The 14628-nt window shown below is 38.5% G+C and overlaps 4 protein-coding genes and 1 pseudogene across 4 annotated transcripts; 2 read left to right on the forward strand and 3 right to left on the reverse strand.

The window, feature by feature from the left end:
• Positions 1–400: 400 nt before the first annotated feature.
• On the forward strand, positions 401–2172 carry LOC106298010. The gene is made up of 2 exons (XM_013734116.1): positions 401–1639; positions 1863–2172. Exons 1-2 carry the CDS (start codon positions 447–449, stop codon positions 2170–2172), a joined length of 1503 nt encoding a protein of 500 aa, XP_013589570.1. The 5' UTR covers positions 401–446.
• A 1074-nt stretch (positions 2173–3246) lies between these two features.
• Positions 3247–5073, reverse strand: LOC106298560 (eukaryotic translation initiation factor 3 subunit J). Its single transcript, XM_013734697.1, has 6 exons — positions 4919–5073; positions 4530–4602; positions 4143–4413; positions 3904–4051; positions 3653–3812; positions 3247–3554 (listed from the first exon to the last, which is right to left on the reverse strand). The coding sequence occupies exons 2-6, from the start codon at positions 4540–4542 to the stop codon at positions 3463–3465; spliced, it is 684 nt and encodes a 227-aa protein (XP_013590151.1). The 5' UTR covers positions 4543–4602; positions 4919–5073; the 3' UTR covers positions 3247–3462.
• Positions 5074–7256: 2183 nt separating this feature from the next.
• Positions 7257–8111, reverse strand: LOC106298869 (protein OPI10 homolog). The gene is made up of 2 exons (XM_013735002.1): positions 7888–8111; positions 7257–7813 (listed from the first exon to the last, which is right to left on the reverse strand). The coding sequence occupies exons 1-2, from the start codon at positions 7988–7990 to the stop codon at positions 7344–7346; spliced, it is 573 nt and encodes a 190-aa protein (XP_013590456.1). The 5' UTR covers positions 7991–8111; the 3' UTR covers positions 7257–7343.
• A 533-nt stretch (positions 8112–8644) lies between these two features.
• LOC106299455 lies at positions 8645–9821 on the reverse strand. Its single transcript, XM_013735550.1, has one exon. It carries the CDS (start codon positions 9790–9792, stop codon positions 8737–8739), a length of 1056 nt encoding a protein of 351 aa, XP_013591004.1. The 5' UTR covers positions 9793–9821; the 3' UTR covers positions 8645–8736.
• An 895-nt stretch (positions 9822–10716) lies between these two features.
• On the forward strand, positions 10717–14522 carry LOC106298011 (annotated as a pseudogene).
• The last annotated feature ends 106 nt before the right edge of the window (positions 14523–14628 follow it).

Below are 14628 nucleotides of genomic sequence, written 5' to 3' on the forward strand. Positions count from 1 at the left end.
TTAAAAATGTTTTTTTTAATAGCCAGATTTACTTGCAATATGTTGAAAATCTCTTGTAAATTTTTCTTCCGTAGTCTGCATAATTATTTAATAAATCACTTTCTTCTTGAATTGATACATGTACCTCTTGTAATGTGCAATTGCATAGTCTGGTATTCGAACCCCGGACTTGGATGTAAAAGTTTTTAAACCTTAACCAGCAGGATAAGATAAGATGCTTCCACAATTAAAAATCTTAAATGGAGGAACGAATAGAATCATGGCATTAGTGCTTTGCGTGTGAAATCTAAACATGTATCACAACAATTTAAGAATCATGGCAATAAACATTACCGACACCTATAAATATATTACTTTATCAAATGTACATTATATTCTACTTTCTCAAACAATTGATCCATTATAACTTCATAACCACCCTCCCCCGTATCAAACTGGTTCCAACCATGGACTTAATTCAGCATTCTCCAACTGTTATCGTTTGTGCTCGTCCACGATACAAAAACAAAGAAGAGTTTCGTTCAGCACGATTCAAAGATTCACCAATTGTATTGTTCGGTTTTCCCGGTCTAGAAAATGACAAGGAGTCCCCGCCTTCAGATAATACCCATCCGCTTGTATGGTGCCACAACGAAGAAAACAAAGATAAAGATTTTCCATGCAACTTTTGCGAGCGTCAGTTAGATAGCACCACAGGCTATTATTTATGCGAAGATTTTGATAAGAGGATTTCTAAAAACAACACTATTGGTTTTCATAAAGAGTGTATCAAACCGATGACCAACAATCCTTATCATCCTAAGCATCCGCTCCAAGTTCTCGCATTTGCGACAGTGGTATCAAACAAAGTATGCTATTGTTGTTACACTTATAAAACTCACTTTCACTATTGTTTTGTATGTAATTTTAGCATTTGTCGTGATTGTGCGAGAAAACCGCTACTCCTTACAATAGACCACAAGAAAAGGCATGAACATACACTCTACTACATTCCTCGAGAAGCCTCCATGACTTGCGATGTTTGTGCTTTGGATGATCGAAGGTACTTTATTTATGTATGTCATCAATGTGATTATGTAGTCCATAAAAAGTGTATCTATTCACCATACGTCATAAAAATTTCTCGTCATGAACATCGCCTCTCTTTCACTTCTTCGTTTCTTTCTGGAGAATGGTTTTGCGGAATTTGTCGGAAAAAAATAAACCAAAATTATGGAGGATATTCTTGCGTGAAAGGTTGTTATTATGTTGCTCATTCCCAGTGTGCTATACATAAAGATGTATGGGATGGAAAAGAACTTGAAGGAGAACCAGAAGAAATATTTGAAAGTATTATGCCGTTTGAAGAGATAAGTGATGGAATTATAAAACATTTCAGTCATAAACATCATATGAGACTCTTCAAAGAAGTTGAGAAAACAAATAAGATCAACAAACACTGTCAAGCATGCGCATTTCGGATTTATGAAGGTGACATTTATAATTGCTTGGAATGTGATTTTGTTCTCCACAAAGTATGTGCATATCTTCCAGTTAAAAAACAACATGTGTTGCATCCTCACCCTCTCTTCTTACAAGAGGAAAATCTACAAACTACGTTTGGGTGTTCAGCTTGCTTTCGTGTATGCAACAATTTCAGGTATGTGTGTCAAATGGCCAATTGTCTTTTCACACTAGACGTGAATTGTGCAGCTGTATCTGTACCACTTAATCATCAATGTCATCCACATCTTTTGTTCCTACCATCTCAACCTGGATCTGAAAGAATTTGTTCGATTTGTAAGAAAACTGAAAAGATCCGTTTAGAATGTGGAGAATGTGATTTTGTGTTTTGTTTTCGCTGTGCAATTCTACCAATGAAGTTCAAGTACAAGCATGATGAACATCCTCTCATATTTTCATATGAAAAAGACTCGAATGGTCAACATTGGTGTGATGTCTGTGAAAAAGAAATACTTCCCAAGAATGGAATATATACGTGCAATGATTGTGACATCCAACTCCATTTTGAATGCTTACACGGGACCAACATGTATTTGTTACCTTGTAAATCGGTTATACTTAATGAAGGAAAATACGACATTCTTTGCAATGATCTGCCAACACGATACACATGCAAACGATGTCATAAACGTTGCGAAGACAAGACCGTCTACAAGAGATCCGACGTAATATATTGTTCTATGTATTGTATAGTCTGTGAGAAATATGGAATTAAAAATTAAGTAAAATAAACAATGTATAAATATTTTTTATAATATTTAAATATTAATATTGATCACAAAATTAAATTCTGATATACCAAACTAATTTCAAACGTCTCAGTCAGAGCCGTATATGGTTTGCAGTTCGTCCGTCTTCCCAGCTCAGAGATGCTCCACAGGAGAATACCACTTCTGAATCGCTCAGGACAGTGCCTAGAGAGGCCGTGACTGTTTTGGGAAGCTCAAAGTTGTTTTTTTTTTTTTGATAATACAGAGGTTCTACGCTTCGCGGTTCATTCCCCTGGGCCCGGTCAGGCAGCGGTCCACTTCACCCGGGAGGGCTTTACCTGGGCTGGATTGAACCCAGCACCGCTTGGTGTCCAGAAGAGGCATGGTAGTTTCCGCATGTAGGGGGAATCGAACCCGGATGTTGCCACCACAGACCCGTCCTGCCACTTGCCACTTGGACTACCTCGTCCGGACAGCTCAAAGTTGTTGGCTACAAGCCTACAAGGGTTGCTCGGATTGTGTACCATCCAAGGTCTCCGAGCGCACCAAGACCATCAAGATCCGGTTTCACATACTGCAATCGGGATTGGCGCATCGGTGGCCATAGTCTCCGGCGAGAGATAAGAGACAGAGAGAGTGGTGATAGAGAGAAAACCAGGAGCAAAGACAGAGACATGTGTAGAGCTTTGAAGAGTCTCGAAAGAATAACACTACCTCTAATGCAGGGACCCAATAAAATATTGGGAGTTTCTTTGTTTTGTGGGAATTAAGATTAGCTTAAACAAAAAATAAACGTTCATAAAATAGTATACCCTAATGCCCCACCAACCAATTGCAATGTTAAAAAACTCTTTAATCAGATGATATACAATAATGTAAAGATCAAACCGATCTTTTGCATGGTGCAAAACAATTTGAAACCTGAAAAATGTAAAAAGAACACTGCTCTTTTCAGAGAATCATAGCAACCATGGAATGAAACATGCTTGGGAAATAAGATAGCAGAATCATTCGAGAGATTAATCGTATCATCTTCAGAACAATGTCAAATTTATACGACCTTCAAATTGATTCAAATATTAGTTCAAAAACAAAATAAAAAAAAACATGACATTTGAGAGAATAACTCCAGACCAAACTGACCAATACTCATAAATCAATATTGTTTTTCCAGAAATAATACTTTTAATGATGATATAGACTCTGGACAATCCAAATAGCATTCCCTCAAAAAAAGCTCTCTTATAATCTACATGAAGTCGAAATCGTCCATGGCATCATAAGGACCAGCCACGAGATCGTCATTGGCCTTATCTACAATCAGTTGTTTCTTTTTCCCACCTGATCATCACAAAAAAGGATTCACACTTAACTTCAGAGTTCAGAATAACGAATCTACAAATCCATAAGCCAAAGAGATAATAACCAAATGCACATACCAGTCTTCTTTCTGCCAGCAGCAGCTTCTTTCTCCGCCTTAAGTTTTTCATTTGCTATAGCTGTAACCGAGGAAGCAACATCTTTAACATCTGCTGCCTTCATGTTGGTCAAGGAAAGTCTCATGACTGCTTTGAGTAGCGCAATATAATGATAACTTTTCTGCAAAACAGAAACCAATACATAACTTCAAAATGCCATGCCATGAGTGTTTAATAAATAGCAAAAGAGAAGAAAGGCAATACAAACATACCTCATATGGTTTAAGCTTATGAGAAATCATTTCAGCATATTCCAAAAAATCGCTTTCAGACTTGGGGATGAACACATCAAGGTTTTTCTCCTCACCCTTAGTTCCAAAGAGCTCAGCAGTTGCCTTGTAGTCAGCTTCTTCAAAAAGCCTGTGAGAGAAAGGACATAATGCATAAGAACACACACAGGTTTGGTCTGTTTATTAAATCTTTGTCTCAACAAAGCAGAAGATTAATATACCTCTGCATGCGAAGTTTCTCAGAGATGGGATCTAAAGGCTCTTCCTTTGGTGCTTCTTTTGGAACATCAGCTGCTTTACCCTTCTTTTCAACAGCTTTGGCTGCTGCTTTCTTAGGAGGAGCCGTCTCCGTAGCAGGCTTTACAGGAGCAGGTTCGTCATCATCATCATCGTCCTCCCAAGAGTCCTTAATATCATTCTCATCTACATCCTCGTCATCCCAGTTGCTTTTAAGCTCAGCTTTTGCTGGAAGTGGTGCAAGTTGCTCATCCTCTGTAATCATCAAATAAAAAAAAAACTATAAGCAATCAAACTCCAAAAAGTTTCCCAAGTGAATCAATTTTGTAATGTAGTTAGAGATAGTGATAATAATAAAAGCATAAACTTACCCCAATCATCCATATTTTTGCTGCTAGTTATCGAGTAAAAATTCAAGATAATATCTGAATCCAACTGTAAAACCTGTCAGACATATACACAAGCATCAGAATCAGACAAAACATACTTGGTTCTGCATATAAGGAGAAACACAACACAAACCAGGCATACTAATCTACAATCTGATAGGTTTCTGTAGCACAAAATTGATGATGAACTATAAATCTAAACCTAATCACGATACGGAATACGAATCGAGTATTAACTAATCGTACACAGCTAAGTCTCAATTCGAGAAGCAAAAAAAGCCATGAGCATGGGCAACTTAAAGGAAAAACACAACAGAGATCTACTGCTTTGAAAGAATGAGAATTTTTAAGATCTAGAGTAGATAACATACCGAGAGACAAGAAGAGTTCGTTGGATGAGATCGGGCTCCGATGTAATGAGGCGATAGGCTTTTAAACGGCTTGGGGGTTCCTGGTTTTGGTGGATTTAGGGTTTTTTTTTTTAAATTCCTCTCCTCTTTTGATTTATGTCTTTTTCTTAAGTCTTTCCTTTTTTAAGCAAAGGTAAAAAAGAAAAGTATGGCCTAGCCGAAATCTCACAATTTCTTTTCTTGTCTTCTCGGTTAGATTCATATGGTCGAACCGGTCACAAGTGTCCCGGATATAATTTTCCTTTTTTTAAATTAGGTTTTTTTCAATTTTCTTTTTGAAATTTTAATCCCCTGTTTATTAAAAAAAAACATTACAACATTTGAAATAGTCATGCGTCATTACCACAAGGATTCTTAGATTTTTTTAAAAAATATGTTGGTTCATTTAAATATATAATAATTTTTTTTATTAAACTAACCATAAATTAATTATTAATGATATTTATTCTTTCTTTAAATAAAAATTACTGAATTGTCTAATGTGGCTAAACTATTTATGACAATTAATGATTTTGAATAATAAAAATTTGATAAAAATTGGTATAACCTCTATCATTTTTTAATTTTAACTTATTAAAATAAATTAAACAACCACATTAACCATATAATAAAAATTTAGGTTTTTCCGTATATGTTATATTTTGAATTTTTAAAAACGACTATAAATTACTAAAACTGTTAAAATTGTCGCATTGAAATTTTTGTGATCCATAGTTTAAATTTTTGTTATGATAGGGTATAAATAATTACAAAATCATATAAGTAAGAAGTCTCATTTAATAAATTATTTAGTTTAAAATATATATATATATATATTAATATCGTTTAAATTAAATTGCGTACCATATAAAAATACATAAATATTTTAATTTTGAAATATCTTTGAATTTTTTTTTTTTTGATAAAAACTTTGACCAAATATTGATAACTTAATATTTAAATTTTAAACTCTGTATTTAATTTTTTAAAAATTATAAATTAGTAAACTATTAAACATTCCACAATGAAAATTTTGTTATCAGTGATTTAAACTTTTTGTTATAAACATATACAAATGATCAAAAATAATATGAGTAGAAAATATTATTTAATAGATATCAATATTAAAAATATACTATATATTTATGTTAATATCATTTAAATTTAATTATCTACCATATAAAATAGAAAAGGTATTTGTTTGGATTAATAAAATTTATGTATGTGTTCGCACCAATTTAATTATATACGAAATAGTTATAGACTCTAAATTATTCAATATATATTTATTATCTTATAATGTGTAAAAATATATATAATATGAAAAAATAATTTATATATAATGTTCATTCCGAGCATGGTGCGGTCTTAGCCTAGTTTGATTAAAAATGTGTTGTTTAGTACAAAGGGAAAGAATAAGAAATTACTAAAATTAGTAAGTTTGAAAAACAGAGCAATAGAATCGGATGAGGGTGCTGCTATTCTCAGATGAGGGTGATGCTATTCTTCATGAAGTCCTCTGCGGTGCTTGCTCTCTTGCTCAGTTTGTAGTAAGAAAATCCGGCTAGTCGTAGTCAATTAAGTTCTTGTTCTATTATCTCCTGTTTCTGAATTCACGTAGTTAGTGGCAATGTGAAGTTATGGTTTATTTGTTCTGTTTAGATGCTCATGTCCTATCCTTTGAGCTTAAGTTTTCCAATGTTGGGCTTAGTATCCGGAGAACATAGTTGTGTGTTCTGCCGGCTTTAATGTTTCGCCATGTATCCTTCAATGTTATCAATGAAAATCTTCAGATGGAGAAGAGAAGAATCAGATGTGTCAGAGGCTCTGGTTGGATGCTTAAACATTTCGGAATAGCTTGAATGTATCAGACTTGAAAATGATGACCTTGCAGTACATCTTATGCTATGTTCAGCGACAGAATATTAGGCAACTGAGATAGCATGTCCTAAGATAGTAGTGCTGATAGCCCGATACATTGATGTTGGAAGAGAGCTTCTAAAACATTTCGAAGCAAGCACATGTAGAGTGTGAAAGAGAGCTTCTAAATGATATTAATGCTGATTTCCCGATACATTGGTGTTGAAAGATGCACAAAAGGGCCGTAAACTCAAGAAGCACAAGCTCAGAAAAACTCACAGCCAAGTCCAACCAAATAAATAATCTATCACAATTAAATATACTCGGAAGATCAAGAGAATGCCACTAAAAAACATTTGATTCAGTCCTTCAGTTTGTTCTTCTTTCATCTACTTTACCAAACTAAGATAACGTTGAAACATGGTGATAATGTTGAACATGATCGTTTAGATTTTAGAAGAAAACATAAAGCAAATATTTTACTCATTGGCAAACTAAAGTGAACAACAAATCTCTTCTTCAAAGACGCAAAAAAAAACAAACCATCCTACAAAGCGAAGCTTTTGAGAAAACCAGGATCACGTTTAGCTCTCTCCTGAAACTTCTTAAACCACCGATCCAATATATCCATCGGAACAACCAACTTGCTCCCATCGACGCCGCAAAACGACTGCATGAAATTAAACAGATTCTCCCCAACCCTCATCGCCAACCGCTCGATTTTCCTCTCCGCCGCCACATCCAACGACTGAAGCGACGCCGCATCCTCCACCGAGATCCCGATTTTCGCCGACAGAGGAGCCGAGTCTCCCGCCGTGAGCTGCAACTGCGCCGCGCTTCCGGGCTCCGGCCACTGTAAGGACAAAACCGCCGAGGGACGAGATACGGTTACGGCGCCGCAGAAGGCGAAGGCGGATCCTGGGGATTGGACGTAGACTGCTAGCGCTTTGTCGGGTGGGAGAGTGAAGTTGTTGAGTAGGAAGATGCACATCTCTCCGATTTGATCGTATGCTTCGCCTGAGGGGAAATTGATTCTTTTTGTTTCGATTTGATTAATTTGAGGGGAAGATGAGAGGGGGAGGAAGACTTACCGACGAAGTGGTTCATGTCGAGAACCCAGTGGAAAGTGTCGATTTGGACGAAGGTTGAGATGTCCATTGGGAAACTTCGATTCGGGAAGACCACGCCGAACATTGTTTTTTAATGTTTTGTCTGTTGATTTTTGAGTTTTGGGAGGTTTTGAGCGAAGGGAGAAAAAAGAGAGACAGAGCGGTTGTTGAGATGATTCTAGAAGCCTTTGGAAATAGTTACAACAGTTCCACACTGAGACTGTGTGTCGTGTCCGTGTCAATTGAAGGAAATGTTCTTTACGGCCTTTTTGTATTCGTTAAATGAAAATAAAGCCCACAAGGATGTTACAAAAATCATCTCCAGAGCTGGAAATAGGTTAAATAAACATGAAAAATAAACATTTGCCGCAAGCAATGTTGAAAAAATTGCTAGGTGGTGGTTTAGCCGAAATTATTGTTTAGGCGAATCGATTTTTGAAAAACAAATCGGTATGCAAAATAGTTTTGTTTTCGATTTATGTATCCGATGCCTATACCGATGATTTTTAGAACACTGGCCACCTGTATTAAAATTCCCTGTGACTATTCATTGTTTCACATATAAACTCTACCTCAATCCGTTATTGTTTTGTTTCCTCAACGTTTAATGAAAAGCATTGACATATATCAAATTTCATAAAAATTCCCATTTTGTTGGAAACAAGATCTTTGACAAAACGCTTGAATACATCCACAGCTCAAATTTCATTAATGGTCTGACTCAAAACGTATCCACAAACTCAAAGAAACCAACCTAATTTTTATTGACTTCTCAATAGCTAAAACCAATTACAAAAAAAAAATGCATAAACCCTAAATCCTAGAATCGGTTTAAGCAGAGTAACTACCAATTAGGCCCTGGACGAAACCCGAATCCAATCCTGTACCTCCCATGTAATACCTATCAAGAACATCATGGATCATCTTCGCAGCAACCTTCGTATCATCTCCAAGTCCATCGATTCTCTTAATCATCAAAGCCAAACGCAACACAAACTCATACTCACGCCCACGAAACCTCAAAGCTTCGCTGCGCACTTTCCTCACTAACCTCAACAGCCCTTTACGCACAACCATATCTCGTTTCCGCACGTTAACCATCTCCCAAACCGAACTCACAATCGCGTAAACCGAATCCCAAACCAAATCTTTCCTCTCCAGGTTTATCAGCTGCAGCATCAGATTGAACCCAGCTTCCAACGCTAAACACCATTCATCATCACGATCTTGATGAAACAAGCCTTTAAGGATCTTGAACGGGAGACCGTTCTCCAGCAACGGCTTCAAGAAACCTTCGTCAAGAACAGTCGGTAACTCCCCGAACATCAGCAGCATTTTCTTGTCGTTTAAAGAGACGATGAAGGAAGAGAGCTCCTCCCACGGGATGGATTCGATGAAGAAATCAACGGAGACGCGAGATACGATTCTCGAGAGGAGCTTAAACTCGCGATCAGAGGTTTCTTGATGTACAAGGCAAGCGTTTAGATGCTCTTTCACGTCGTTCAACGCCTCTGTTTTCAACGCGACGTTAGACTCTTCGAGATCGATGAGAAGCGTGACGAGGAGTTCGAGGGGGTAAGATCGAAGGCCTAAGCGAGAGGAGGAGGGGAACGTCGTCGTGATGAATCTGTACGCGTGGATGAGTTTGACGGCTAAGAGATTCGGGAAATGCTTCTTGAAGGTTTTGTAGAGAAGGCTCGAGGATTCGTCTGATTCTTTCGCGTAGCAGAGGTTCGTGACGAGTCTGGTGATTCCTGTGGCGTCGCGTGTCGCGAGGATCTCTTTGGCTTTGTTCGCGATGTAGAGACGAGATGAAGTGATGGGAGGAGGAGGGTGAGAGGAAGAAGCTCCGTTGTTGTTGCTTCGATTGCCTGAAGAAGACGACATACTTGATTTTCCCGAGAAAGAATGTGTTTGTTCTCAGAGAAAAGGATAAATCATGAAGAGAAAGAGATTTGATGAAATCTTTTCAATATATATTCGCTCTGGTGACGACTTTGACGATTGTAGTTTTCTGTTTGAGTGACCAAATTACCCTTCAACAGGTGGTGTCACTCTGTTAAAAAGCTCACGTGTTGAGCACGAGCTCTTTTCCTATTAGTTAGTTTACATGAAAAGTCGTAGGAGTGGGTATAAATCTGAAACAAAACAAGCTTAACCAAATTGAAATTCATCGCTGCGAACCGGTACCTGTTCTTATTATTATAACCTGAATTGCGCTGAGAATTATAATGAATCAACCAAATTCAATAAAACTAACAAATTGAGAAAGTATGCAGATTTTTTTTGTCTATAGACTTATAAGGTTAACTAAAACTTGATAATTTATTTGAACCTTTATCGTAAATGTTTATTTGAAACTAAAATTTCAAACGATTTGAACCTTAAAAGACCAATAGCCTACTTATTCAAATTGAAAACCCGGATAATCTGAACCAAACCGAAGAAACTGTTATTGTATATAGAGTCATACTTGTATATTGAGTCCGGTACATTACATATTGAGTCATACCGAGATTGATTCCGGTTTAGTCCTGTATATAAACTCACCTCTCTGTACATTTTCTTAATTAATGAGAATGAGGTTTATTTACTGATATGGTATAAGAGCAACAGAATCTCATTCCCTAACAAACTCTTCCGCGATTCGATTTCACCGGCGTCTCATCGGCGTTTCTCCGGCGTCTCATCGGCGCTTCATCGGCGTTCTTCTTCGCCACCGTACTTTGATCTTTCCGTTTCTTGCAACACTCACCATTCTCCCGTGCAATTTCAGCTCTCGATCTTCAAAATCAGCTGCGATTGATATCAATGGGAAAGCGGAACTGCAAGTCACGCTATCGTCGTTCTTCTCCAGATCCTCCTGGATCTAGATCCGGATCTCCATTAACTCCCGGTGCTCTCTCTGGTTCACATGCGCCGCGCGATAGTCAAGGAGCTCCTCCTCGTGTCAGTCCGATGCGATCTTCCCCTTCTTCATCCTCAGATCGTTTTGAGGTATCGAACTCTCCCGATAACATCCATTCGCCCTATCATCTACATAACTCCGATCATCGTGGCTTAGTATTAGCTGCGGAACAGTTAGATGGTAGTAACTACGGTGTTTGGCTTATCGCTATGACGACTTGTCTTGAAGCTAAGAACAAGCTAGGTTTCGTTGATGGATCCATAGTCAAACCTCCTGAGGATGATCCCTACTATAGAATCTGGTGTCGTTGCAATAGTATGATCAAATCTTGGCTTTTGAATAGCGTTACTAAGCAGCTCTACACTAGCATATTGTATTTCAAGAATGCTTCTGATATCTGGAATGATCTCCATACGCGCTAACACAAGTCCAATCTTCCTCGTTTGTACAAGCTTCGTCATCAAATTCAGGCTTTTCGTCAAGGCAGTCTATCTTTATCTTCATATCACACAAGGACTCAGTCAATGTGGGAAGAGCTGTCTAACATTCAGACCACTAATCACACAGTTGAAGAGCTATTAGCTGAGCGTGAGACTAATCGCATCATAGACTTCTTGATGGGATTGAATGATAACTATGAGAGCATCAGAAGCAGGATTCTCATGAAAAAGACTCTACCTTCTTTTTCAGAGATATATAATCTACTTGATCAAGAAGACAGTCAGAAGGAAGCTTGCATTCAGTTGGCTGCTGGTGCTAATACTGCTGCAGCTTTTCAAGTCTCTCAGTCTCCTGCCTCGACACACGTCAATTCTACTGGTTATCAAAGGAAGGATCGTCCCTATTGCTCATTCTGTCACCGTCCTGGACATGTTGTTGACCGGTGCTATAAAAAGCATGGTTATCCAAACAGCATGAAACCATCTCCTAAGGTTGATAGCATTGACAGATTCTCTCCTGCGGTTTCAGCAAATATTGTAGTTAATGACAGTGTTCAGTTGGTTGAGACTACGTCTGAGGATCTCTCACCACAGCAGATTCAGCAGTTGGTTTCTTTCCTCAGCAACAAGCTTCAGCCTCCTGCGTCTCATCCCATTCCAGAAGTTCACTCTGTCTCAGCTTCCATACCTTCATCTTCTTCAACCACTTGTCCTATCTCCGGTAACTTTCATCCCTCCATTCTTTGTTCTTTCACCGGATTAGATAGGCCTTATGTCTGTTCCACAAACCAAAACATCACAGCCCTTAACGCATGGGTCATTGACTCTAGCGCTACTAATCACATCTGCCACCAAAAATCTTCTTTCCTATCGTTTAAATCCCTCCCTGATACTTCTGTTCGCTTCCTAATGGAGTAATGGTTGACATTGTCGGAATAGGTTCCATAGAGTTGGGTAGTGATCTTCGTCTATCTGATGTTCTGTATATTCCTCAATTTAAGTTTAACCTCCTTAGCGTAAGCTGTCTCACCAAACGTCTTCACTGTCGTCTTTGGTTTGATGAATTTTCTGGTGGTATTCAGGATCCTACACGGGAATTAATGATTGGAATGGGTAGAGAAGTTGCCAACCTTTACTTCCTGGATATAGAGTCTTTATCTTCTCCAGATATATCGTCTCCAATAATTGTTGCTTCTGTTTCTAGTTTAGATATGTGGCATAAACGTCTAGGGCACCCATCTATGTCCAAGTTACAAACTATGCAAAACCTTCCGATCTCTAAGCAAAGTAAATCAGATATTCATTGTAAAGTTTGCCACTTATCGAAACAGAAACATCTTCCTTTCACATCTCAAAACAACTTAAGTGGGAACCCTTTTGATCACCTTCATATAGATACTTGGGGTCCATTTTCAGTTCCAACACATGATGGGTTTAGGTATTTTCTCACCATAGTCGATGATTGTTCTCGGGCAACTTGGGTTTACTTACTTAAGTCTAAGTCTGATGTGCTTACCGTGTTTCCTAACTTCATAGCTATGGTTGAGACTCAGTTTGATAGGAGGGTTAAGGCAGTTAGGTCCGACAATGCACCTGAGCTCAAATTCACTTCCTTTTATAATTCCAAAGGGATTATTTCTTATCACTCCTGTCCCGAAACCCCTCAACAAAACTCCGTCGTGGAACGAAAACATCAGCACATTTTAAATGTTGCTAGATCTCTTCTTTTTCAATCTGAGGCAAAGAAACTTCTGGTTTGGGATGATCCAATGGACGTTGAGATTGATGCTTTGGAAGGAACTGGCACTTGGGAAATCTGCACTCTTCCTCCGGACAAAACTCCTATTGGTTGCAAGTGGGTTTTCAAAGTAAAATTCAACGCTGATGGTACAGTCGAGCGGTATAAAGCACGGTTGGTTGCCAAGGGTTTTACTCAGCAGGAAGGAGTAGATTATCATGAAACCTTCTCCCCTGTGGTCAAGCTTACTACTGTAAAGCTTATTCTTGCCCTTTCAGCCATTCATAATTTCTCCTTGCACCAATTGGACATCTCTAACGCCTTCTTGAATGGGGATCTTGATGAAGAGATTTATATGCAATTACCTCCGGGATATGCATCACGAAAGGGGGACTCATTGCCTCCTCATGCTGTTTGTAAGCTTCACAAATCCCTCTATGGACTCAAACAAGCATCAAGGCAATGGTTCCTCAAGTTCTCTACTACTCTTACATCTTTGGGCTTCATTCAAACTTACTCTGATCATACGTGCTTTCTCAAGCATGCACCCTCTTTGTTCCTCTGTGTTATTGTCTACGTGGATGATATTATTATCTGCAGTAACAATGACACGGCCGTTGATCTCCTCAAGACTCAGCTCAAGTCTTGTTTCAAACTTCGTGATCTTGGTATCATGAAATATTTTCTCGGTCTTGAGATTGCGCGATCTACTGAGGGCATTCATATATGTCAGCGTAAGTATGCACTTGATCTTCTTGATGATACGGGCTTACTTGGCTGCAAGCCTTCTTCCATCCCTATGGACCCTGCTGTGAAACTTTCAACCGAAACTGGAGGTGATTTTGTTGGTGCTGGTGCTTATCGTCGGCTAATTGGTCGCCTTATGTATCTTCAAATTACAAGACCTGATATCACTTTTGCCGTCAACAAGCTCAGTCAATTCTCCTCTGCTCCTCGTAAAAGCCATCATCAGGCTCTGCTTAAAGTTTTGCATTATGTTAAAGGAACAATTGGCCAAGGGCTGTTCTACTCTTCTCAAGCTGAAATGCAGATGCAGGCTTTTGCAGATTCGGATTGGGGTTCATGTCAAGATTCTCGTCGCTCAACGTCTGGTTTCTGTATTTTCCTTGGTTCTTCATTGATCGCTTGGAAGTCAAAGAAACAACAGGTTGTTGCGAAGAGCTCTGCTGAAGCTGAGTATCGCAGTCTCTCGGTTGTCACTGATGATTTACTTTGGTTTACTAACTTCTTCACTGAGTTACGTTTGCCTCTGTTGAAGCCATCTCTGTTATTCTGCGACAACGCTGCTGCGATTCATATTGCTCACAATATCGTCTTTCACGAGCGTACTAAGAACGTGGAGATGGATTGTTATAGTGTGCGGGAACGCTTGGTGGCTGGTATCTACAAGCTTCTTCATGTTCGGACTGATCTACAATTGGCTGATCCCTTCACTAAGCCTCTATATCCAGCACCGTTTCAGAGACTAATGGGCAAGATGGGTCTTCTTAATATCTTTGTCCCATCTTGAGGGGGACTGTTATTGTATATAGAGTCATACTTGTATATTGAGTCCGGTACAGTACATATTGAGTCATACCGAGATTGATTCCGGTTTAGTCCTGTATATAAACTCA

The sequence above is a fragment of the Brassica oleracea genome, chromosome C6 (genome assembly GCF_000695525.1).
Source record: "Brassica oleracea var. oleracea cultivar TO1000 chromosome C6, BOL, whole genome shotgun sequence".
Lineage (NCBI taxonomy): Eukaryota > Viridiplantae > Streptophyta > Magnoliopsida > Brassicales > Brassicaceae > Brassica > Brassica oleracea.